The sequence below is a fragment of the Ranitomeya variabilis genome, chromosome 6 (assembly GCF_051348905.1).
Source record: "Ranitomeya variabilis isolate aRanVar5 chromosome 6, aRanVar5.hap1, whole genome shotgun sequence".
NCBI lineage: Eukaryota > Metazoa > Chordata > Amphibia > Anura > Dendrobatidae > Ranitomeya > Ranitomeya variabilis.
In genome coordinates, this window is record NC_135237.1 from 317,470,948 (window position 1) to 317,498,658 (window position 27,711).

The 27,711-nt window shown below is 43.8% G+C and overlaps 1 protein-coding gene and 1 long non-coding RNA gene across 3 annotated transcripts in view; one reads left to right on the plus strand and one right to left on the minus strand.

Moving 5' to 3' along the window:
* Positions 1-27,711, minus strand: part of PIGN (phosphatidylinositol glycan anchor biosynthesis class N) — a 477,253-nt gene that overhangs the window by 226,223 nt on the left and 223,319 nt on the right. For both annotated transcript variants that reach the window (XM_077269733.1, XM_077269734.1), the window contains exon 15: positions 12,087-12,226. In XM_077269733.1, the coding sequence (XP_077125848.1) occupies positions 12,087-12,226 (140 nt within the window). The remainder of the gene's footprint in view (positions 1-12,086; positions 12,227-27,711) is intronic.
* Positions 12,941-26,590, plus strand: LOC143782364 (uncharacterized). The gene is made up of 3 exons (XR_013216938.1): positions 12,941-13,213; positions 16,052-16,207; positions 26,433-26,590. It is a non-coding gene; the product is annotated as an uncharacterized LOC143782364 (long non-coding RNA).

Here is a 27,711-nt window from a genome sequence, read left to right on the forward strand (position 1 = left end):
ATGCGAGAATATAAAGTTTTTTTTTGTAATATCACAAAAAGAATGACTAAAATAATCGTCTATATGACAAGGTTTTGAATGGAATATGTCAAAGGGGGGATTGTGAAGAGCGGAACAAAAATGGTTACCTCAATGAACCAAAAAGAATTTGTGATCAATATTGACCTGTCCATTCAAGGACATTTTAGCTATAGTGTGAAATCCTATTTTTTGTTTGTGAAACTGCCACTTAGGTGAAACTGAACTGTTTTGTTTGTTGTGAAACTATCACATAGCCGAAACTGTTTTTTTTGTCTTCTCTTTTCTCTCTTTGTTTAAACAAGCAAAACTTGTATAACCACTGAAACTACCTGTACAACTATATAAAGAGGGGATAGCACCTTGAAGGCAGGCGTCCTTCAGAGGCTTCCCAGTGATATACTATACGAGACGTGTCTTGTGTATTATTTCTGGTGATTCCCCACTTCCAAAGGCTGCTCCGACTGAGTGTGGTCCCGACAGCATCATTCCAGAACTGTCTGAAAGTTTTGTCCGAGCAAATGGCTGCAGGTTTTAATTTTATAAATAAAAGTATACTCGAGATGCATACACTTCTGGTAACGATGCGTTCAGAGGCAAGACAGTCACCGAACAATACTTTTTTCCAGTCGGTGCTTGAGCAAATGGAGACGCTATCTGCTTCTCAGCAGATGCAAGTAATGGAATCCTGCCAGTCTACTCTAGCGCTCATTGCCTCAAGAGCTGAGACTCCTGCCACCCATGCTGCAACTGCCCCCCCTTCCTCCACTGTCCATCACTACAGCCACTACCATCCACCTGACCCGTACGACCAACCTGCCCGTGCCCCATCCCACCAACCTCACCATCACCCACATCGTGCCCGTGCCCCGTTCCACCAGCCACAACACTTCCAGCGTTCCCGTGCCCCTTCCCACCAGCCACACTACCAGCGTCCCGCCCGTGCCCCTTCCCACCAATATGATGATCCCGACTCATACCACTTCTCATCCACGCCTCCTCTCCCTGGCCACTACCACCAGCCTGTTTCACCTCCTTCCCAACCCTCTTCTCCGCCCATCACTGCTTCTGCCTCCCAATCCTCCCAAAACATCACCTACACCCCTCCCATCCTACCAAATTCCTAACCCCAATCCCACTTTCTTGCCCACCCGGTCAATTGCCTTCTCCACTCCTTCACCACTACCTATTGATCCTTCCCCACCACCAACACATTCCTCTCTCCACACTCCCACTGTCGAGGCATTCCTCTCTCCACACTCCCACTGTCGAAGTGTCCCTATCCGACAGCCCCTCCAGCACTATCTCCACCCCGACTTATTCCAATCTTTAGTTTGTTTTGTACGCTGCGAAATTTATTTATTTATTTTTGTTTCCAAATAAAAGTTGGGTTTGGATATTGTAAAAAATTTTTTATAATAAAAGTTTGTTGTTTACAGCTATCTTGCATTTATTCTTCATAAGGTATAGATTAACACACTTTGGATAAACAAGGTTTATTTGTCAGAGGTAAAATACTTTGGGTACAACCCAAACTGATGTACAACTTGGGTAAAAGGTAAAACCAAACAGGTACACATCTTGGGTAAAAGGTAAAACCAAATGGGTACACAACTTGGGTAAAAGGTAAAACCAAACAGGTACACATCTTGGGTAAAAGGTAAAACCAAACAGGTACACATCATGGGTAAAAGGTAAAACCAAACAGGTACACGACATGGGTAAAAGGTGAAAAAGTTACTAGGTTCAAGACAAATTGTTTAAACTCTCTCATCCTGCCAGTGTATTCTTCCTTCGGGTGAAATAAAATATTCTGCAAAGTGATCCCGTATTCTGGAAACAGTGGCAGAACTTCTGTACGTTTGGTTGCTATAATCAGCCAAGGTGGTTTCGGAAGAGTGGTCCTCATAATTGTGAAGGACAACACACGCTTTCACTACCTCATCCACAGTGTCTGTCTTCAAGTTAATGGATGTCAGGAGAACTCTCCATTTGGCGGTTAAGATCCCAAACGCACACTGCACCATTCTACGTGCACGTGTGAGTCTGTAGTTGAAAATTCTTTTAGTATTGTTTAAACCATGGCTGGAGTAGGGTTTCAAAAGATGTTCTGAAAGCTGAAAAGCTTCATCTCCAACACAAACAAAAGGCATTGGTGGCTCAGAGGTTTGAGGCAGTGGTCTAGGGGGGGGGAATTGAAAGGTTTGTCCATACAAATGCCGTCCCATAGAAGACAGTTTGAAAACTTGTGAATCATTAGAGCGGCCATACGCCCCAATATCCACCGCTACAAATTTGTAATCCGCATCGGCGATGGCCATCAGCACGATGGAAAAGTACTTTTTATAGTTGAAAAACTGAAATCCAGAACCAGCCGGTTTCACGATACGGATGTGTTTCCCATCCACTGCGCCCAAGCAATTGGGAAACTGACACACTTCCTGGAATCTGTCAGCAACTTCCAACCATGTCTGCATTGTGGGATGTGGAATGAATTCGTAGTGCAGAGAGTTCCACACAGCACGGCAAGTGTGCCTCACTATTCCAGATATGGTTGAAATGCCCAGTCTGAACTGAAAATGTAGTGAAGACAGGGATTCACCAGTTGCTAGGAATCTGTGAACAAAAGCAAGGCAGAAATTACTGCAAATTCAAAATATCAATCAATGAAAGTGCGCTACAAGAGTAGATACAAAAAGAATGCTTGCCGAAGAGTGACCATCAGACGCTCAGCCGGTGTAATGGAGAATCTCCATTAGGTATCACTCCTCCTTATTAGATGTTCAACCCGCTCCACCAATACATCAAAGTTCTCAGCTTTCATCCGCACATAGCTGAAAAACTTGTCAGGGTCTCCTCGTAGCTCCATGTATAAAGTAGAAAAGACTCCCCGCGTCATTCTCTGTGCCGTGATGGGGTGGATCCACAAACGGCGTCGGCGCAGACACATGACACGCTGTCTCTCTCGCTCCTTCTCAATAACAATTGCTTTCAATCGATTCGCCTCCACGATGAAATCCACGTTGTTCTGCAGAATCTTCGCAATAATGCCGCCAATCTTGCTCTGTATCTTGCTCCTCTCAAACCTGTCACAGATGGGCTGTAGGAACACTGTATATATAGTTTTCAGCGGGCCAATCACCTTTTTAGCCTTTCAGGGGGCGTTTCTAGAAACCGGATCCGTCAAAAACCGGATGGAAAACCGGACGAAACGGATGACAACCTGATGGAACGGATCCGGTTTCTTGCCGGATCCGGACGCCTGATTCGGCTAAAAAACAGATCCGTTCCATCAGGCTTTAGCTAATTATGCCGGATCCGACGCTGCGGCGCGACGCCGGAACCGGCATGCAGCGAAAAACCTGATGTGTGAAAGCAGCCTAAGCCTCCACCTGCAGCGCCTCACTCTTTTCTATACACAGCCTCATAAAGCAGCAGCACGTTACATCTCTCATTTTCCCCTAACACCTGTCATTTTGACCTCACTCCACTATTTTCCCCTCACTCCACTCATTTTCCCCTCACTCCACTCATTTTCCCCTCACTCCACTCATTTTCCCCTCACTCCACTCATTTTCCCCCTCACGCCACTCATTTTCCCCTCAACCCACTCATTTTCCCCTCAACCCACTAATTTTCCCCTCACCACACTCATTTTCCCCTCACCACACTCATTTTCCCCTCACCACACTCATTTTCCCCTCACCACACTCATTTTCCCCACACACATGCGCACCAACTTCCTGTTATGAGCACAGTGGTGTAATCCATGAGGCTTCACTCTTTACCTTGATGTCATGCCTCACAGGAGCAACTCCATTCTAGACATGAAGGAGCTAAATGTAGCCTGTACCTGCCGTGCACGGATACTCTGAAGGCGGCGGCCCTGATTGTAGCTCACAGCGGCTGGGATGTCGCAGGCCGTGAGATTTGCAGGGTGGCTTTTGAGGTGAATGTGTCTACGCCCGTGTGTGCCAACAACGTGGGCCGTGTGGACAGCGCTTTGCGTGTGGAGTGAGTGTGGCTATGTGGAGCGGGTGGGGCTATGTGGAATGGGCGTGGCTTGATACATACACACACATACATGCATACACTCAGCTTTATATATAGATGTAGTATAGATGATCAGACGATCACAGGTTAGAGTTTCTTTAAAGGAAACCTGTCAGCAGGATTGTGCACATTAACCTACAGACATTGTCAGGTTGGCCCAGTTATACTGATTAAAATGATACCTGAGTTGATGAAATCTGTCTTGTGGTTGTAGCTTAATCTTTATTTGCAGTTTTCAGTTAATGATATGCTCGTGCTTCGAGGTAGGTATGTGTGGGCAGGGCTCTATGTGGTGCTCTGATTAGGTATTCATCAGTATGGCTTCTGAGAGGTCACTGATCCCTCAATGACCTGCCCCTTATTTTACATACTGCATATAATATGATTTGAAAAAAAATTCACATTCATCAGGCAGATGGCACCTGAGCTGTAGTATGATATGGTGGATAATATGCATGTTTTCGTTATATAAAAACAAAGATTTGTTTGAAAAAAAAAATATCTTAATCAAAATGAGGCCGGCGGCAGCGCATGCGCAGTAGCATCTATCTTGTTCCTACGTTGCAGAGCCACCTGCTCTGCAGTTTGCAAGCCAAGACACTCCCAATCCTTTGCTGTTTTTAAATGGAATCTGTGGCTATGGGCCACTTATAAGACCCGGCTGGAGGGAGCGAACCGAACCACTACCATCCTGTAGTTTGCTCCAAAAATAAAAGCCCTTTACCGATTTTCCTAAACATTGCCTTGGCCAAATAACTTGACCAGGTCCACGCTTACTTTTATTTTGCACTGCAACCACAGCTATATCTGTGACGGCAATGCACTCCAGCAGCCTCAATCGCTTCTATGCGCATCCTCGGGGAAACATATCGACCCTCGCATATGTGTGTGTGTGTGTCTGTCTGTGGTATTAATATTGAAATATAAAAAAAGTAAACAAAATATTAAAATTTGAATTAGATCTCTTTTACCCCCATTAAAAACAAATAAAAAAATAAACATATGTAATATAGCCACATCCATAAAAGTCCTGTCTATCAAAATGAATTAACCAATACAGTAAACAATGTAAAGAGGAAATAAATTGAAATGCCAGCATTTTGGTTCTTCGATCACCACTCTTTCCTAGAGATCCTCCCGGAAAAATAAAAATGTTACAGGTGTCAGAAAATGGTAATCTAAACAAAAATAAATGAAAGACAATGGTGGAATTGCATTTTTTCACCATTTCATCCCACTTGGAATTTGGCTTCATTTTTTTTAGTACATTGTATGGTAAATTTTAATTGTATAATCAAAAACTACATCCTGACTCACAAAAACAAGCCCTCATACGTGTGCGTTAACGAAAAAATAAAAACGTTATTGCTCTTGGAAGAAGCGAAGAAAAAATGCAAAATGTGAAAACTAAAATTAGATGTGGAGGCAAAGGGTTATAAGGAATGAGTATTTTTGTTATACATTTGATATTATTCAAGGTTTCTATGGGAAAAATACAAAATAAAAAATTAATTCGTGATGAGCGAACGTGCTGAGATAAGGTGTAATACGACCATGCTCGGGTGCTAACTTAGTGACTTCGGCGAGCTCAAATAATTGCCTAACAAACAGGCAATCCCTGCGTGTGTTGCGGCTGTTGAACAACCGAATGACAGTCAGCCGCGGCGACTCGAACATAGTATTCAAGGATACCGAAGTCACTCAGTTAGCACATGAGCATGCTCGGATAACACCTTATCCCCGCACGGTCGCTTATCAATAATTACTATACATTTTTTACCTTTGTAACTCCATGGGTCCAATTTACTAAAATTAACACATTTTTAGACAGTGTAAATTTAGATTAAACAGTCTTAAAATGCACCAAATTTATCCCAAAGGTTCATGTTGGATGATGCATTTGGTGCATGTTAGGATTATTTAGTTTACATCACACTGGCTTAATTTGTGCCACAAATTTGCGGCATAATTTTTACACATTTTTTTGGAGCATAATGTCACATATTAGGCCACGTCTTTCATGTGAAGTCACACCTCTTTGTCAGAAAAAGCAAGGAAAGTGTCTACAACACATGATAACTGTGGTGAAAAGCATGCACCATACAAGAATTCAGCTGCATTTAGCATAGTAAAGCCCCCCAGTGTGTTCACCAGCTGAAATATGGCTTCCTGGAGGTGGTCTTGTTGACTATGTATGGTCTGTGTATAAAGTCCGGCCTTATGTCAACTCTCCAGCCATGGGCACCTCCAGGCTAGTGAACGGAGTAATAGCATTAAGCTACTTACGGTAGCGGCATTTCTCGGAGGCCCATGACAGCACGACGAGAGAGGGGATCCGCCCATTAGGAACAGGAAACCTACAGATACAAAAGGGCGGCACCTCTCCCCTGCATCAGTTGTATTTCAGAGCCTTGAGAGGACTACCGCGGTTAGTAGCATACAAAAATACACAATATATACAGTTTATATACAAAATTTTAACCCATATATTGGAACTGGGCATATACACGTGAGATATATACATTATAGGAGGTGCAACCCCCACGTGAAATAGGGAGGGAACTAAGGGTGCTGTCATGGGCCTCCGAGAAATGCCGCTACCGTAAGTAGCTTAATGCTTTACTCGGACTCCCATGACAGCACGACGAGAGATTTACAGAGATGTAACACTACCTTAGGGAGGGACTATAGCCTGCAGCACCCTTAACCCGAAGGTGAGATCAGAGGAGGCCCCTAAATCCAACCTATAGTGCTTAAAGAAGGTGGACGGGGATGACCATGTGGCCGCCTTACATATCTGGTCGATTGATACTCCAGATTTCTCCACCCTGGATGTAGCCATGGCCCTGGTGGAATGCGCCCTCAGATTCTGCGGAGTCGGACCCCCACCTGCAGTATAAGCCAAAGAGATAGCCTCCCTAATCCACTTTGCTAGTGTGTACTTTGATACCCTGAGTCCTTTTCTGGGATTTTGGAAAGATAAAAATAAGGCATTATCTTTCTTCCATGTATCAGTAACAGAGATGTATTCTAACAGGCATCTCCTAACGTCTAGTGTATGGAGTAGCTCTTCTTTAGGGTTGGAGGGATTGGGAATGAAAGATGGTAACACTATCTCCTGAGACCTGTGAAACCGAGATGATACTTTTGGTAAATAGGCCGGGTCTGGTCTGAGGACTACCCTATCTGGCAGAAACTCTGTATAAGGGGAAATTCTGGAGAGAGCTTGTATATCTCCTACCCTACGGGCAGATGTTATTGCTACCAGAAATGCTGTTTTAAGGGATAATGCTTTAATTGAAGCTGATTGTAATGGTTCAAACGGCTCTCTAGTCAATGCTGACAGGACTAGGTTAAGATCCCAAGGCATAGATCTATCCCTATGTATGGGTCTAGCCCTACTAGAGGCTTTAATGAACCTTGAGATCCAATAATTATTGGCGACGTTACATGAAAACAAGGCCCCTAGGGCCGAGACTTGTACTTTTAGGGTACTAGTGGATAGATCTAGCTCTAAGCCCCTTTGCAGGAATTCTAAGATCTGTTTTATAGGTATTCCCTCTTCTAAATTAAAGTCAGAAGAGGCCAGGAATTTCCGCCAGGTTCTAGCGTAGATTGTTGTTGTAATCTGCTTCCTACTTTTCATAAGGGTTTCAATCAAATTTGGGGAGAACCCTTTGTTTTTCAGCAACGCCCTCTCAAACTCCATGCCGTCAAATGGAGACTCTTTACTTGAGGATGGCTGATCGGACCCTGGTGGAGCAAATCTGGGATGTCCGGAAGCACCCAGGGGTCCTCCACTGACATTACCCTGAGCCAGGTGAACCAGGCCCTTCTGGGCCAGAATGGGGCAATCAATATAACTCTTGCCCGATCTTCTCTTATTTTCCTGATTACCAGAGGTATCAGGCCCAGCGGGGGGAACGCATAAGCCAACCGAAAGTCCCAGTTGATCAGAAAGGCGTCTACCGCCAGAGGATTCTCCCTGGGATTTAGGGAACAGAATTTTATTGTCTTTCGGTTGTCCCTGGTGGCAAATAAATCCACCTCTGGATGTCCCCATTTTTGGACAATCTGGTTGAACACGAGATCGTTTAGAGACCATTCCCCTTGTCTCAGGGTGTTGCGGCTTAGAAAGTCCGCTTTCACATTTTCTTTTCCTTTTATGTGCAGTGCGGTTAAAGATAGAAAATTGTTCTCCGCTGTCTGGAATAACCGGTCCGCCACTCTCATCAGAGATTCGGAATGAGTTCCACCCTGGTGATTTATGTATGCGACCGCCACCTGGTTGTCCGAGAGGATCTTGACGTGGTGACCCTGCAGACATATGAGGAATTTTTTAACAGAAAGTTCAATTGCCATTAACTCTCTGTGGTTAGAGGAGGCTGATGTTAAGGGGTCCCATAGACCCTGAACTATCATGTCATCCATGTGTGCTCCCCAACCTGAAGGGCTAGCGTCCGTTGTTACAATACGTGTCACCCGTGTTACCCAGGGAACCCCCGCCGATAAATTGTCACTGTTTAGCCACCATCTAAGAGAAGTAAGGGCTTTTGGACCCAAGGTAATCTGACTCTGCAAAGACCCCTGTAAAATTCTATCATTAACCAGTACCTCGGATTGTAAAGGTCTGGTATGAAATTGGCCCAACGGACAGCGGGAATGCATGAGGTTAGAGATCCTAACAGTGACATAGCCTGTCTAAGGGTCATGGATGGTTTATCAATTGCTTTAGATACTTGTTATTGGATGTGTAACAACTTGTCAGGCGGAAGACAACACTGTTGGGTTTCTGAATTTAACAACAGCCCTAAGAATCTCTGTATCATTTGGGGCTGTAACCGGGATTTTTCATAATTTATGATCCACCCCAGATGTTCAAGTTTGGTTGTGGTTGTCTCTAGTTGTGAGAGGCAATGGTCTGCCGAACTTCCCACTATAAGGAAGTCATCCAAATAGGGGACAATCAGGATGTCAGATTCTCGCAAGTGCGCCATGACTTCGGCCACTAACTTTGTAAATACCCTAGGGGCCGCTGATAGGCCAAAGGGAAGAGCTCTGAACTGGAAGTGACGAACCTGACCCCCCATTGTCACAGCTACTCTCAGGAATCTCTGGAAGTCTTCATGTATTGGAACATGATAGTATGCGTCCTTTAAATCCACAACTACCATGAAGCAGTGTTTAAACAACATTTTTATTGCTGTACTGACTGTTTCCATTTTAAATGATTCATTGACCAGGAATTCATTAAGGCTTTTGAGATTTATGATCGTTCTAAACGATCCGTCTGGCTTCTTGATCAGAAAAAGAGGAGAGTAAAATCCCCTCCCTTTTTCTGATCCTGGAATTTCGATCAAAACTCTCTTGGAGCATAAGTTCATGACCTCTGCTTCCAGGGCTGCTTGTTCAAGGGGGGAGGAGCGTAAAGGGGTTAACTTAAATTTATCCCGAGGCCAATGACTAAAGTCAAGCTTTAGACCTTTAGCTATAATGCCTCGGACCCATTTACTGTTCGAAATGTCAAACAATGCTGAAGAGAATGTTGACAGTCTACCCCCCACGGGGATTGCTAGTCATTGGTCCGGCTTTTTCTGTTCTTTTGAGGAACGGCGAAACATATAGCCCGTACCTCTTCCGCGTCTGTCCTCCCATCTAAAACTCTCTCTAGAGGGTGAGGACCCGCGTTTCTTTCCGCGACCAAATCTTCTTCTGTTGAAGGGCCGACGGTAGGATGCTGAAGGATTAGGAAATTTCTTCTTGTCATCCCCCGCTTTCTCCAGCAACTCATCCAGAGTTGGACCAAAGAGATATTCTCCCTTACATGGGATTGCGCAGAGCTTAGCTCTGGATTGTATGTCGCCTGACCAGCACTTCAACCATAAGGCTCTACGAGCCACGTTGGAGAGCCCTGCCGCTCTAGCCGCCATCCTGACTGAGTCCACCGAAGCGTCTGATAGAAAGGCCGCAGCATTTTGAATTGTTGGTAAGGCCTTCAGAATAGAATCTCTGGAAGCGCCGTCCTTAAGCTGGGTCTCTAACTGATCCAGCCAGACCATTAAAGATCTGGCTGTACATGTTGCGGCAACCGCTGGTCTGAGAGATCCTGCCGCTGTTTCCCAGGTACCTTTAAGGAAAATGTCCGCTTTTCTATCAAGGGGGTCCTTGAGGGTCCCCATATCCTCAAATGGCAACGAGGCTCTCTTGGATGCTTTTGCCACCGCCGCATCCAACTTAGGGGCTTTGTCCCATGTCTCTACAACCGGATCATCAAAGGGGTACCTGCGTTTTAAAGCTGGCGGTAAGGAACCCTTCTTTTCCGGCTTCTTCCATTCCCGGAGGATTAAGTCTTGAATCTTTTCGTTCACTGGAAAAGATCTGTGTTTTTTACGATCCAGTCCGCTGAACATCATCTCTTGCTTTGAGGGCTGCGGCTTGGTTTCTTCTATGCCCATTGTGCCCCTGACTGACTTGACCACTTTGTCAATCTTATCCAGGGGCAGACAAAATCGTCCAGACTCCTCATCTGATGAAGAGGAGGAAGGACTAGAGTGATAGGCACCCTCTTCTCTTTCTTCCTCCGAAGAATTAGAGTCCAGGGGGGTTCTATGTTTTGAACCTCCCGTTTGGGATAGGGACCGTAGAGATTCCCTCACTTCCAAACGTATCATCTCTTTCAGGTTTGCCGCACTCACAGACTCTTCTGCTACCTGGGGGGGGGACAGTATAGGTGATAACTACTATCTGACCTAATGTCGCTTCCACCCCACCACACCTGTAGACCTCACCGTCTGTTGTATACAGGGGGCACATAATTTCTTAGGATAACAGTCTGGTAAGGGGACTCCACAGAGGGCACACTCCTTATGTTTTGACTTGTCACTCTTCTTTCCCTAGAATGATAAAGTATAAGGGGCCCGCGTCACAGAGTGAACTTTCACGTAGATCACTTACCCGTGCGCCAAAGTAAAGTACCGGAATGCGAGGGGGTTCTTTCCTAGTCGAAGCTCTTGATCCCTGCCCGGATGAGCTTTTACGACTGGACTGGTCGCTTCTGTCTTTCTCCTTGGGCTTCTGACGCACATCATCAAGCAGCTGCTGCTGCTCACCACCACTCTCCATGACGAATTGCGACCAAAAGCAGGGTTCCTGAATCGTCACCTGCTTAAATCCCCCTTGGATCCGGTCAGCAGATAGGTCAGTGCCATTCCCATTGGCCCAGGATACCGCAGGGAGGATAGGATTCATGTGGGAGAATACCGGTAATCAGGATACATGGGCGCCGCCATTTTGGATCGACTGCGCATGCGCAGACATCCGGCGACCCGGAAGCGGCTACTAACTCCGCCCCCCCGCGTCACCGCACCCGGAAACGCTCCAGCACACGCTGAGAGCGGTGCAGGACGCCGGGGACGGATCGCAGCGCTCCGGCCACATAGTCCTGACACCGGCACCCCGCAAGTACGCCACCGCTGCACCGCCAATGGGAAATACTTACCGGCGCTGACGCTGATGGAGGCGAGAAATCCTCTGGACTCTGCTCCCTGCTGCGAACGCCACCGACGTGCAGTCCAGCAAGGACCACCGTGGCGTCTCCAGGGATCTCCGCACCGGCCGAGGTAGGAGACCCCCTCGCTACCGGAATCGGCCGGCCGGCCTGGGCTCCATAAGATTCATCTGTGGGCACCCATCCCTTTAGGAACAGGAAACCAACTGATGCAGGGGAGAGGTGCCGCCCTTTTGTATCTGTAGGTTTCCTGTTCCTAATGGGCGGATCCCCTCTCTCGTCGTGCTGTCATGGGAGTCCGAGTAAAAATTAATTGCTACATATTTTTACATTATTTAAAAAGATTACATATAAGGGCATTATGTAGGCATATTTCATACACATCAGTGAATGACGAAGTGATAAATCATCCATATTTTGGGATAAGTCACATCTACAACACACAATACCCCAAACAGCAAGAACAATTGAATAATTTTTCTTGGAAACTCATATGAATGCAACTTACTCTTTTGAAGCAGAATACCAGATGTGGATAGGTAATAGACAATAGACATAATATGTCCATGGACTTGACTGAATAATCAGGAAACAAATCATAAACAACCCAAGAGAACCAAATCCATATCTCAAATTCGGTGATGGCATCTGAAAAAAATTACAAATATTTCAGAAAAAATATTAGTCCATCATATTTTATAACCCGTGACTTTAAATTGACTGATGCCTGTTCTGTTTGGGCTTTAGTGTCACTGTAGAAGTAGACTGTGATTTAGGCAGTTCGCTTATAAAGTACATTAAAACTACAAAGCAAAATATCAGTAAATGTTCTTTGCATTTTAAATCACTGCCTAGCATGAAAATATATTAATTTACTATTTTACTCAAAGGAAGCATTTTTCTAAAAAAAAAATAAAAATAAAATTCATGTTGCATACAAGAAAATCAACTATAATTTATGACATAATTTAGTTGTTAAACAATAATTATTTGCATGCATTCAAATCTGAACATAACACATTGCAGCGCGTGGTTACTTGTTATCTGTAAACTTGCAGGACTAACCTTCCGAACACTCCGGATGAATGAAGAATGAACATCATTTGCTTCTGGCTTGACAATTCCCCCGTTGTAAGTGGATGTAAATGATCCACAAACAGTTGCCAGTCAAACTCTTTTCATGAATTAAAATGTAGAAAACTTAAACTAAACAAAGTTACAGAACACATAAACCTGAAAATGTATGGGAGTATGTGTGAGAGTGTATATAAAACTTGCTAAAGGGTCTGGGCAAATTAACTGTGCCCTGGGGACTGGATATGTCAAAAATAACAAACTCAGTCCTACTCATCTACCGGAACCCATCTGTATCTAGCGCAGGATGCTCAGTGATTGGTGCAGACACAGGAAGTGGTGATGTCACAATTCCAACTGCCACCGAACCACTGCGGACTGTGAGTGGCTGCAGTGGTTAGGTGACTTTGAGCAGAGAAAATTATAAAACAGTCAATGACACAGTGCTCAAGTTACTGACCGCTGCAGCCAATCACAGGCCACAGCAGGTAGAACAGTGACATCACCACTTCATGTTTTCTTGCGCAGATCATAGAGCGGCCTAGATCAAAGTAGATGTCGGTAGGTAAATGTTATTTTTTCCCGTATCCAGACAACGTTAAAGTTTTATTTTTGTGGAACAACCCTTTAACTTCTACTGTCATGCCATTTTTATTAGCTGAATATATATATTTATATATTTTGATTCCCCTATCTCCCAATTTTCAGTCTAACTGCCTATTAGCAAAGCTAAGTTCAGATGTGGGTAATTGCTGTAGATTTTCAGTGGGTACTTACAATACAGGTAAATGGAGCTTTAAACATAAAACCAAAGCTGAGAGAATTTTAGGCTATTCTGAAGGTCTCTTTTTTAGTTACACAAAACTGCAGCTGCATTTCTTATACATCTGATCCTCCTATCAGTAATTATCATGCCTGAGGTCACATATTTTTGATGAGTGATGACAATCTAACGGAACAGCAATGGTTAATTCTTTGAGTGCGCTCATAAGGTTTGTGGGCATTGAGCTTTGTTATCTGTGATGGAGGACTTCGCTTCTCAAACCATACACAGATAAGAGCCTGACAAGCCTAGTAACAACCAGAAAAGGATGACTGACAGTGAAGCTGAGCATTCATGGAAAAGTACAGGACAAAAAGGGGAAGGAATCTGATTTTCATAAATGAGAAATTCACACGAAAGTAAACGGGATGGCTTCGGAAATTGTTTTATTATAAGCAGGGCTTCAATGCCCAGGAATATCCACACAAGAACATTTTTATTTATCAGCTCAGAATTGGTGAAAAATATTACCAAACGCCAATCTGATCCCCAGCTGCTCCCATTCCTAAGCTTCGTGGGTCTTCATTTCCTGATCACACTCCACATACAGGAAATGACGGCTTAGTTACTCACTAGCCACAGCGGTGGCCAACCTCAGCCGGTCATTAGCTACATCACAAGTCATGGCTACAGCAGGAGGTATAGAGAGCGGTAACCCTGCCTACATTGGCACATGATAGGTGATGTACAGGCCCAAAACCTAAGAATCCTTTCTTTAGAGATTCAAATGACATTTTGTTCCCTTTTGATTGAGGTCAGGTACAGGAATAATAGAGATTCAGGCTAAGAGGTGAAGTAAAAAAACACATTTATGGCCCATTCAGAAGTCAGTTTGTCACATAGAAGAGCAATAAGTGGTTTTCATGTACACGTGATAGTCTATGGGGCCATTTGCGAAGACCAAGTCTGTGCAAAATCACAGAGACGTGTCTGATTTTGAACTGAGGGTTGGATCAAAATCGGCAATGCAAGTCTATGGGTCTGGGAAAAAAAACTAAACTTTTTTTTTCCATGTACAAGAAAAATGGAGGACACTTGGAGCACACCCTGATAAAAAATAATTAAGACATTTTTCTCGCACGTGCCTGTTATTCTCATAGATGTCTGAATGAGGCCTTAGGAATTAGATAGATAGGGAGCAGTGATGGGCGAGCGGGCTCGGCTAAAGGTATTATCTGAGCACACTCGTGTCCTAATTGAATATTTTTAGATTACTCGGGAAATATGCTTGAGTTGCCGCATCTGCATGTCTCACAGCTGTTCGACAGCAGCAACACATGCATGGATTATCTGTTTCTAAGGCAATCCCTGCAAGTGTTGTGGCTGTCGAACAGCCACGAAACATGCAGCCACGGAGACTTGAGCATATTTTATGAGCACGCAGAAAGTACTCGATTAGGACATGTGCTTGAAATGATAACACCTTATCCGAACACGCTCGCTCATCACTAATAGGGAGAAGTGTAGAGCAGTTTATAATAAAACTAATCACAAAAGTGGTTCGGGTGTGAAGCTCGATATTTAAAAAGGACATTTTAGCTTTACACCTTTTGGTCATATTGACACATAGCTATAGTCACTGCCCATTATAATACTGTAGCTGATCCGTGCACTCCCCCATGGATAGAAGCTGGCGGCTCATGGGAGGATATAAGTTCATTTTCTCCCAGTAGCCACACTTTCAGTAAGGCAGCATCGTGACACTATTTACCTGCAGATTAACACTATATCTCCAAGTTAATAGCCTTTTCCAAGTTGACATGCTCCCTTTAAACAATAATATCTTTAAAAAAAAAAAAGTTTACTTTTTTATTTAGAATTCTCTTTATATTTCTAACACACACTAAAGGGACATTTTCAAATGTCATCTTCTAGGTCTTTTTTTATAATGGTTGCTCCTCTTCACAACCGAAAAGTGCATTACACTGAGCTATTGTCCTGTAATCGGAATTCTTTAAAAAGCTTTCTGCTAAATAACATTTTCATCCATCTGCCTTATCTTGTCATCTGCACCCATTTATTGTCACAGACCATAGAGGAGGCAGGCAAAATGAAATAAAAAAAAACAAATAGTAAGCATCTATCCTAAACTTTTTTTTCACACAGTAAATTGAATCTTGAAGCAAAATCATGATACTCTTTTTTAAGCAAATTCATCTTAGCTTATTAAATACTACTTGTTAAAAGGAAAAAATATATTAAATCCACAAGTGGTTTGCCTGATGAAAAAGTTGGATGGTTTTGAAAAGCGGTGATAACAAACCCCATAGAATATTTTTCAGTCTCTTGGATTCTTTCATTGGTTATCAGCAGCGCAGTTAACCCACTCTTTTCCAGTCCTGCTTTTCCTCCCATCAAACCCATGGTTAAAATGAAGCCACTCTGAAAATAGTCTTGATTTAGACAGGATCCTACTCTTTAATAACTACCATTCCAACGCAGACCTATGAGCTTCCATAGTTGAAAACGATTTTCATTTCATAAAAAGTTATGAAATTAAGACTTTTCTCAAAATGTACATCTTTAGCAAACCGGATGACTTCCCTCAGTATTACAGATGCAGGTTTTACTTTCAGTGTACCAGAGTGACCCAATCTGATGAGAAGAGGGGTACATCTGCAGTTCCCCACTGTGGCCACGATACAGCTGACGGATCTGTGCTATTCCACTCGGCAACTGAGCTCATTCCACCAACCTGGAATTAATGGCCCAGCCTTACCTGGGGATTAATGGTAACTACAGAACAACAAAGATTGCTTCAACAAAGTTATCAATTCAGTTTGTACTACAGTGCCATTACAGTCATGTCTTCACTTCAGATTCAAAAGGTCCTCTTTAACATAGATAAATGTAAGGCTATGCACTTGGGATAAGGAAAAAAACATTACAATTATGTACTAAATAGTAAAACGCACACTGAAGAGACTTGGGTGTATGGTGGACAGCAAACTCAACTTTAGTGACCAATGCCAGGCAGCTGGTGCGAAGGCAAATAAAACAATGGGATGTATTGGAGGAGCCATAGATGCTCTTGACAAAAACTTTGTTTTGCTTCCATACAAGTATCTAGTCAGTCCACGCTTAGAATACTGTGTCCAATTTTGGGCTTCAGTTTATCAGAAGGACATAGCTAAACTAGGCTGGATGCATAGAAGAGCAGACAAGATTATTAACCCCTTTGTGAAGGGCCATTTTTTTTAAAACTTGACGTGTCACTTTATGTAGCAATAACTTTGGAAAGCTTCAACATGTCTCATTGATTTTGAGACTGTTTTTTGTGACACATTGTACTTTATGATAATGTTAAATTTAAGTTGATATGTTTTGCAATTATTTATAAAAATATCAGAAATTTGTCAAAAATTGTAAAAAAAATTTGCAATTTTTGAACTTTGAATGGCTATCCCTTATATCCAGATAGTCATACCATACAAAAACAATAAAATACATTTTCCACTTTACATCAGCACCATTTGTAAAATGTTGTTTGATTTTGTTAGTATTTTAGAAGGTTTAAAAAAGTAGCAGTGATTTTTCATTTTTTTCAAGCAAATTTATGTAAGTAAATGTATTTTTTAGGGACCTGTTCAGGCTTGAGGTGACTTTGGGGGTCCTATATATTGGAAAAACCCCAAAAGTGATAACTTTTTAAAATTTGCAGCCCTCAACATATTCAAAATTGGTTTTGGGTAGTTAATTAACCCTTTAGGTGCTTTTCAAGAATTAATGGAAAGTGGCATAACAGGAATGAAAGAGTTTACATTTACCACCTAAATTTTGAAACTTCTTAACAGGCTGCTATAGCCTGTGAACTGCCATGAACTGCCATAGCAAACATAAGGGTACCGTCACACAGTGCCATTTTCATCGCTACGACGGTACGATTCGTGACGTTCTAGCGATATCGTTACGATATCGTTGTGTCTGACACGCTACTGCGATCCGACATCACGCTGAGAATCGTACGTCGTAGCAGATCGTTTGGAACTTTCTTTCGTCGCTTGATCACCCGCTGACATTGCTGGATCGTTGTGTGTGACACCGATCCAGCGATGTGTTCGCTTGTAACCAGGGTAAACATCGGGTAACTAAGCGCAGGGCCGCGCTTAGTAACCCGATGTTTACCCTGGTTACCAGCGTAAACGTAAAAAAAACAAACAGTACATACTCACATTCCGGTGTCTGTCCTCCGGCGTCTCAGCTTCTCTGCACTTAAGAAAAAACACCGTGTGCACAGCTATACTGTGGTGCATAGACTAGGTTCCCAAATCGTCAGTATACATAAAAAGAAGTCTAGCACTCAACTTCAGTAAACGTGAACAACGTTTTATTTGTAGCACTCGAAACGTTTCAGTCCTATCTGGACTTTCATCAGTCACTACAATACCATAAAGGATAAAGTAAATAGTACAGCCAGTACAGAAAAAATAGTAAATAAAGTATATACAATAACACAAATATAACTAACATAACAGGTAAACATACAAAGTCTACTAGAAGTTAAGGTCATGGTATATTGCAACATGAGGAAAAAAAATATACATGCAGTGGAAGACGGCAAATAGCTACATTCAGTATCTAAGAACAAGGAGCTGTAGAACGCTGAACCGTGATAAGTAAGAGCAGTTAGACAATACCGTGCCAGTGTGGGCCCGTGGGGCCAGGCCAAGATAGAGTGGGGAGATGGGGGCTATAAGCCAAGATGTACCGATGAGGTACAAACTGTTAATTAGTATCCACCACGAGCATACCTCACCTAAGGTATCATCTTATACACCTCTTTAAGGGCACCCCTGTATCTTAACTTTTGTACTATATACATATACATCATTTGTCTGCTTCACAGGTTCTACCCCACTTGTGCCATATTGAGTTCCTCAATAAGTTCCTTCTTTCCCTCACCGGCACTATACTGGTAAGATTTTCGCCCCTATAACGGGCGTTCTTGCAGCCACCATGCCTCGTTTTTTACAACAGTCATTACACGTAACTTTACTGTTTCCCCAGCTCTCAGGGGCTATATTCCACCTGGCGGATTAATATCCACCACGAGCATACCTCAACTAAAGGTACCATCCTATACTCTTCCCTAGGGGCACCCCTGTATCTCTACCATTAATATAATGCACATCAACCTTATTTGTCTGCTTTACAGTTTGTACCTCATCGGTGCCTTATTGAGTTCCTCCTCTATGTGAGTATCACATACATACCACTATTCTCTCACTACTATAGGACCGGACTTACCATTCTTTCCTTTGTTTGCCTACTTTTACTTTTTATAACAGATCTTGGCTTATAGCCCCCATCTCCCCACTCTATCTTGGCCTGGCCCCACGGGCCCACACTGGCACGGTATGGTCTAACTGCTCTTACTTATCACGGTTCAGCGTTCTACAGCTCCTTGTTCTTAGATACTGAATGTAGCTATTTGCCGTCTTCCACTGCATGTATATTTTTTTTCCTCATGTTGCAATATACCATGACCTTAACTTCTAGTAGACTTTGTATGTTTACCTGTTATGATAGTTATATTTGTGTTATTGTATATACTTTATTTACTATTTTTTCTGTACTGGCTGTACTATTTACTTTATCCTTTATGGTATTGTAGTGACTGATGAAAGTCCAGATAGGACTGAAACGTTTCGAGTGCTACAAATAAAACGTTGTTCACGTTTACTGAAGTTGAGTGCTAGACTTCTTTTTATGTAAGCTTCTTTGCACTGTGAGCGCCTGCCGGCCGGAAAGCGAGCACAGCGGTGACGTCACCGCTCTGCTTTCCGGCTATGGTGCTTACACAGTGCAGAGAAGCAGAACGCCGGGGGACAGACACCGGAATGTAAGTATGTACTGTTTTTTTTTTTTAACGTTTACGCTGGTAACCAGGGTAAACATCGGGTTACTAAGCGCGGCCCTGCGCTTAGTAACCCGATGTTTACCCTGGTTACCCGGGGACTTCGGCATCGCTCCAGCGCCGTGATTGCAAAGTGTGACCGCAGTCTACGACGCTGGAGCGATAATCATACGACGCTGCGACGTCACGGATCGTGCCGTCGTAGCGATGAAAATGGCACTGTGTGACGGTACCTTAAGTACCACTTGATCAAGATCTCAAGGTGCTAATGGGATTAAAGAGTAAAGGTACCTTCACACTGAACAACTTAACATCGATAACGATAGCAATCCGTGACGTTGCAGCGTCCTGGATAGCGATATCGTTGTGTTTGACACGCAGCAGCGATCAGGATCCTGCTGTGATATCGTAGGTCGGAGCTAGAAGGCCAGCACCTTATTTCGTCGCTGGATCACCCGCTGACATCGCTGAGTCGGCGTGTGTGACGCTGATTCAGCGATGTCTTCACTGGTAACCAGGGTAAACATTGGGTTACTAAGTGCAGGGCCGCGCTTAGTAACCCGATGTTTACCCTGGTTACCAGTGTAAATGTAAAAAAAACCAAACACTACATACTTACATTCCGGTGTCTGTCGTGTCCCCCGGCGTCCGCTTCCCTGCACTGTGTCAGCGTCGGCCGGCCGTAAAGCACAGCACAGCGGTGACGTCACCGCTCTGCTTTAGGGCCGGCATTTACACAGTGCAGGGAAGCGGACGCCGGGGGACCCGACAGACACCGGAATGTAAGTATGTAGTGGTTTTTTTTTCTTTACATTTACACTGGTAACCAGGGTAAACATCGGGTTACTAAGCGCGGCCCTGCGCTTAGTAACCCGATGTTTACCCTGGTTACCCCGGGACTTCGACATCGTTGGTCGCTGGAGAGCTGTCTGTGTGACAGCTCTCCAGCGACCACACAAAGACGAAACAGCGACGCTGCAGCGATTGGCATCGTTGTCTGTATCGCTGCAGCGTCGCTTAATGTGACGGTACCTTAAGCCCTCACACTCTGTTAACCATCTAGATGCCATAGTCACTTTCTAGCAGCAAATAAGGGGTTAAACAACCATAATCGGTGCCAACACTGATCATGGCTGATGAAGCAAGTTGTCAGCTATAGTGTACAGCTGATAGCTACAGGTTTGTCAGCTGTCCGGGGATGCTAGTCTCTTATTGCAGGTCAGTAAAAACACGTATTGGTGGTTACTATAGGGTTATGAAAATAGTTGGACCGCCATACCAAGACAGATTAATAAACTTGTGGTTAAAAAGTTTTGAAAAACGATGGCTTAGGGGAAATCTGATTACAAAGTACAGATGAATGGACAGAACAAAAATCTTTCTAATGATCTTTTTACAGACAGGCCCTCAACAATGACAAGGGAGCATCAGCTCTGTCTGGAGAAAAGTAGGTTTAATCATCACCACAGTGGTGATTATTTACTGTAAGAGCGCTGAGACTATGGAACTCTTTGTAACAGCTTGTTGTAATGGTCAATTTACTAGACTCCGTACAAGGACATTGATCTAAGGAACTAATTTGATTACCATATGTAGAGTCAGGTATGGGTTGAACTAGATGGGTTTGTTTTTTTCAGCTTCAACACTATGAAACTATGAAATATGATGTTCCTTTGTATTACACAGCCAAAATAAAGTAAGAGGATATAGTTGCTACTAAAGGGTTACTCTTCAAGTGGAGGACATAGCTGCATCCAAAGTGTTTATCTGCAAAAGAAGGAATCAGTAGCTTCTAAATGATTAATCTGAGTCTCTACATACTATGCACAAAAAGACAGCTACAGAACACCGACAGGATTTACTTCAGTTGCCATCTCTAGCCTACTTGTGCTGCTCTATGACACAAAGGCATCCATCTAGCAGCAGCACACATTTCCCTTGTGCTCACATTAGACCTGAATTTTGTACTTTTTGTCATTATATACAGTACATTTGAGAAAAAAACATTACTTTGATCTCCTTTCACTTCATTAAGGTTTGCAGGAGGTCACTTCTTTTATTTCAAGTTTGGAAGTACAACCCACTTCATAAAGTATGTAGATTTATTTAATATTTTCATCAAGGATAAGTTTAACAATGTGAAACGTTAAAAAATGCGCTGTGAGGGGTGATGGTCAGCTATGGAGTAGTGAGGATGCACACATCTGAGCTCCTCTGTATCTACAAGGTAAAAAGCAGACTAACTGGCACTTTCGCTGCACAGGGTGTCATACCAACTTATCTGTTCTGCAGCAGCCATACAGAAGCTCCATATGTGTTGGAAGTCCCGAACAGTCTTGTGGAGATCAAGACAAGCAGGAAAAACCTAAGCCCAGTCTTCTCTTACCAGCCGTCTGTATCAGGCAGCCAACCCCTTACCGCTGTGAGCAAAGGCAGCAATCATTATCAGGCAGCCGACGTCCCTGTCAGGCCTCTTCTGGTGGAATCCTCCATGTCCAAAATGGCACTGGCTTGCTCCATGAGCACTCCGGTGGGTGGATTCTTAGACATGAACATGAAATGCTGATGAGTCCTTGCTCTCCCTACCCCTCTCAACAACGGATGCTGGGCAGGATCAGTATTTAGGCAGACAGTGGGACATATCAGCACCGGTCTACTTTGCTTCCATACAGTAAGAAGGAGAGTTTCTCTACTCTAAGGCAGTGGACAATTGGCACCAAAATTAGGAACTTGAAGCTGCTTACAGTGTCTCTCAAAACATTGCATCCCCAGGAATCATAGCTTCAGTGGGCACTCCTGCATTTTAATCCAGTCTTCAACAGACGACAACGCAGCATAATAGACTGAACAAACTAACTTCACAAATTATTCAAGAACCAATGCATACTCTTGCAGAACCTGTACAGGGTTTCCTAGACACTCCCCGGTTTGACCCACAAGAATCCCATAGATTTTAAGAACCCAGAGCAGAGTTTTAGTATTCCCCGCATTCGACCAATGCCCACAATATCTACTGGATTATTGCTATATCTGTCATTAGAAGGGGAAGAAAGTTCCAGATAAGTAACATTGGCTGACATTCAGCCACAGCTACATTCTTTCCCAACCAAGGATGACCAGGCATCATTTGCACAACACATTATTGTAAAACTTCAATCACGTGAAAAACTTGACATCTAGAGAACAAATCATGTCAAATTCTACATCTGCAATCCCCACTCTCCAAGAAAAAGTATGACTACACTCACCACAAATTGCAAACCTTCAAGCCTCTAAATTGCCTCTACAATAAAAAAACTAGGATCTCCTTCTTTGTCTGTGATACAACTTGACAAAGCTCATAGAGCATTGCGTGCTATGGATCCTGACCCCAACAATCCCAGAGATGTTATCTGTTGAGTCAACTTCTGCAAAATTAAAGAAGACATCTAGTCCAAGGCCAGAGGCAATCCAGCAACAACTCAAAACGGCCAGCAATTACAGATCCAACCCGACCTTTCCATACGGACACTTTAAATGAGAGCTATTTTGGAACTTCTCATGCTTTGTTCACCTGAAGATTTACAAAAATTCCTGAACCAGCATCGCCATTCCCAAATGTCTCTTCCTCAATGGGTCCAGTTCTTCTCTACTACACCTACAGACAATAAACCCCTTCGTTGGCAAGATAAGAGAGGACTCCTCATCTAACATTTCCCTTGCCTCCACAGCCACCAGAGTCATCCAGTACTCAGTCACCGAGATGTAACACCCCTGGACATGCTTGCTTGTCTAGGTGTCAGTGGTGAAATGCACCCTGGCAGACATAGATTTTTTTAAAGGAAAAGGTGGTGATGTCTGCTACATGCTGGTGTAGCGCAAGCACATCTTTCTTAGAGAAGAAATGGCAACTGGACAACTGGTACTGGGGTGATGTGAGGGACATCAGCTTTCGGAAACCGTCTATATACACCAGGCGGAAAAGCAGCATTTAAATGGCCAAAAGATTGGAGATGGTGAAGTTCAAGCTCTTAGCTTTGGGATGTGAAGAAGGAAACAATCTTTTACGTGGCCACAACTGCGGGACCGAAGGCTGGCTGTTGTGCTGTGAGAGGGTGGAGTGTAAGTGAGGTGCAGGCAAAGAGGTTATGGAGGATTGAGAAAAATGTAATATGCTCGGTGTCTGAGAACAGTCAAAAACAGCAGGCATGTCCACTTCCATAACAGGTGACGGGCTCTCACTCATCCTGACTGTAGCGGGTAAACAAGTGGAAGATCTGCGGCAGGACACCTGTGTGAGAACACTTGCCACGGTGCCAGAGACGGAAGAAGCAGCAGATGTGGTTGATGGGGCAGCTGGTGGTTGGCAAAACTAGCTAGGCCTCATTTTAGCGCAGTGAAATTACCAGACTAACGCATGTTGATCGCACATGTGCCGGTTCATGCATGTAGTAGTCAAACTTTGGGAATTTTTGTATCTACTGAGTCTTTTTTTGGTTCCCCGCAGTCAGTTGGGCAGCTATAGAGTTGGGTGGAAGAAGGGTAATTGAGGTGCCACCTCGAAGGACTGTACTGTGTGTGATGATTAGGTGGAAGAAGCGCTTGTCATTCACTGGAGCACATGTACTTTCTGGTCCTCATTTACAAGGCTCAGATGAGGGCATCCCGCAAGCTCGCTGACTTGTGGTAACCTAGGACTCTGATATCTAATTCAAAACACATATCCATGCACTTTCCACTTCCTGCCGAGTACAACTCAGAAGTACTTCCCGGATCCGTACATTCCTTAATCAAGAATCTGCAAAACCCTAGTCCATGCACTAATTATCTCCCACCTCGACTACTGCAACCTCCTGATTTGTGGTCTCCTTTCTAAAAGTCTGGCACCCTTCCAATCTATTAAAAACTCTGTCAATCCCTTCACTGGCTTCCCATTACCCAGAGACTCTAGTTCAAAACTCTAACCATGGCATACGAAGCCATCCACAACCTGTCTCCTCCATACATCTGTGACTAAGTCTCCCAGTACTTAACTGCACGCAACCGCCGATCCTCAAAAGATATCCTTCTCTACTTCCCTCATCTCCTCTTCCCACAATTGCATATAAGATTTATCACGTGCATCCCCTCTACTCTGGAACTCTCTACCCCAACATATCAGACTCTTGACTACCATGGAAACCTTCAAAAGGAACCTGAAGAACCATCTCTTCCGACAAGCCTACAACATACAGTGACCATCGTTCCACCATACTGCTGCACAACCAACTCTACCCTTACCTACTGTATCCTCACCCAACCCTTGCAGACTGTGAGCCCTCAAATGAAGAGTCCTGCACCAGCCAGTGACTTGTATTGTTTAAGACTATTGTACTTGTTTTTATTATGTATACTCCTTTTCACATGTTAAGCACCATGGAATAAATGACGCCATAACAAATAATAATACCACTGTGCAGCTGCCAAAGAAAGGGAGTGGAGTAGCCCATCCAGTACCAGAAGTTGTCAAAATGCTGCATAATTATATTATTTCTACTCTCGGGAAATTAATGCCACTTTAGTGATGTGTGGCAATATTTTTGGAAATGTTTTGACTCCAAGTTGGGTCTCCTTTAAGTGCGGTGTCTGAACTTGGCAAGGCTCTCAGAGCACCAGGCCTACATTGGTCACTCATCCACCTGTTACTGATCAATGTTTAAGCTAGAAATGCTGATCCAAGCCCTGCCCCATGCATCTATGCTGCGCAATTATACGATTTGTACTCTGGGTCAATTGATGCCAATTTTCCTGGTGTCTGCCCCTAATTTGAGCTGTTTTGGCAGCTTCTTGGCACCCCTGAAGGTGTTGTCTATGCGTTTGGTTTGCCTCCCATTGAATTCAATTCAATATGTTCGGCAAGACATTCGCCAATTCAAACTGAAAAGTTCACTCATCTCTACTTACAAGTGAGCATTCATGCCTGGGAGCATTTATATATAGGATTTAAATATATGATAGGAAATTATCAATATCACCTTTAGATCAATTTTACCACACTGTTTCTCACATCCAAGATTTTCAGAATTTAATGAATATAGTCATTGAACTATTTTCCATCACCAGTTGGTTAGTCTTCGTATAAAAATATAACACACAGGAGCGTTTGTCTTCATGATGCCTACCTGTCACTTCTTCCCCGAAGGGACACTGCGTTCAGCGACTTCCCCCAGCTTAGGCTACTTTCACACTAGCGTCGTGCACTGCACGTCGCAATGCGTCGTTGTGTATAAAAAACGCATCCTGCAAAGTTGTCTGCAGGATGCGTTTTTTCTCCATAGATTTTTATTAGCGACGCAGTGCCACACGTCGCAACTGTCGTGCGACGGTTGCGTCGTGTTTTGGCGCACCGCCGCCACAAAAAAAGTTACATGTAACTTTTTTTGTGCGTCGGGACCGCCATTTTCGACCGCGCATGCGCGGCCGAAACTTCGCTCCCTCCTCCCCGGACCTTACAACGAAGCAGCGGAAGCGTCTTAAGACTGCTTCCGCTGCCAACGTCGGGCATTTTCTTCACAGTATGCGTCGGTACGTCGGGCCGACGCGGCGCGACGGCCCCGTACCGACGCTAGTGTGAAAGTAGCCTTAGGCTACTTTCACACTAGCGTCGTGCACTGCACGTCGCTATGCGACGTTGCAGTGCACCGACACATAGTGTGGAAGCGCCGCACAACGGGGGCAGCGGATGCTGTTTTACATCGCATCCGCTGCCCCATTGTGATGTGCGGGGAGGCGGGGGCGGAGTTCTGGCCACGCATGCGCGGTCGGAAAAGACGCTATCGACGCACAAATAAAGTTACATGCAACTTTTTTTGTGCCGACGGTCCGACGCAACCGTCGCACGACGGTTGCGACGTGTGGCAATGCGTCGCTAATTCAAGTCTATGGAGAAAAAACACATCCTGCAAGCAATTTTGCAGGATGCGTTTTTTCTACAGAACGACGCATTGCGACGTGCAGTGCACGACGCTAATGTGAAAGTAGCCTTAGTTCTACTTAATGTGGTTATTTGCACTCCTGACAGTAGCCTTTATACTGCTATTTTTCTGTTAAAGTTATTTCACCCTCTTGTTTTTTCCCTGCAGTTATTTCATACATCCATCAATACTATTAAAAACATCTTCCATCAAGATTTCAAAGTGGTGAAAAGAGAAGCGCACTGCCTCAGCGTAATGACAACACTTAAATATGCTTCCTTCAATGCGAAGATGTTTTAATTGCCTCGTATTGCATTTTATTACAATGTTACGGCAATCAAAAAAGCGCAATTTAGAAAAAAAATTGTTACTCTGTTTACTTATCTTATTAATTTATTTTAGATTTTAATATCACAGCAATACCAAATATGTGTCATTTTTTTATTTTAACACTTTTAAAAAAAAGTTTTTATGGTATTTTAATAGTCCCCTTGGGGACCTGAAGCTGCGATCATCTGATTGCTTGTGCTGTACATGGGCCGACATTGACAGGAGTATCGTAATGACAGGCACGGGGGTTATCGGTAGACCCCCAGCTGTCATGGCAACTCATTTGCGCATAACAATCATGTCATAGGCATGCCGATCTTAAATGCCGCTTTCATAGATAACCTGTTAAATTCCACTGTCTAAAGCTGCGGGCTGAACTCTGATCTACCATCAGATGAAAGATTAAATCAGCCGTCATGTGCAGGGAAAGATGTGGGCCTGGCGTGTGAGCCCCCATCAAAGGCAGGGACATGTCACATAAATAAGTACAGTGGATATGAAAAGTATTTAGACCCCTTTAAATTTTTCACTGTTTCACTGCAGCCATTTGGTAAATTCAAAAAAGTTCATTTGTTTCTCATTTATGTACACTCTGCACACATCTTGACTGAAAAAAAACAGAAATGTACAAATTTTTTGCAAACTAAAAAAGAAAAACTGAAATATGACATGGTCATAAGTATTCAGACCCTTTGCGTATTGAGTAGAAGCACCTTTTGAGCTAGTACAGCCATAAGTCTTCTTGGGAATGATGCAACAAGTTTTTTCACACCTGTATGTGGGGATCCTCTGCCATTCTTCCTGGCAGATCCTCTCCTGTTTCGTCAGGTTGGATGGTGAATGTTGGTGGACAGCCATTTTCAGGTCTCGCCAGAGATGCTCCATTGGGTTTAGGTCAGGGTGCTGGCTGGGCCAGTCAAGAATGGTCACAGAGTTGTTCTGAAGCCACTCCTTTGTTATTTTAGCGGTGTGCTCATTAGGGTCATGGTCTTGCTGCAAGGTGAACCTTCGGCCAAGTCTGAGGTCCAGAGCACTCTGGAAGAGGTTTTTATCCAGGATATCTCTGTACTTGGCCACACTCATGTTTCCTTCAATGACAACCAGTCATCCTGTCTCT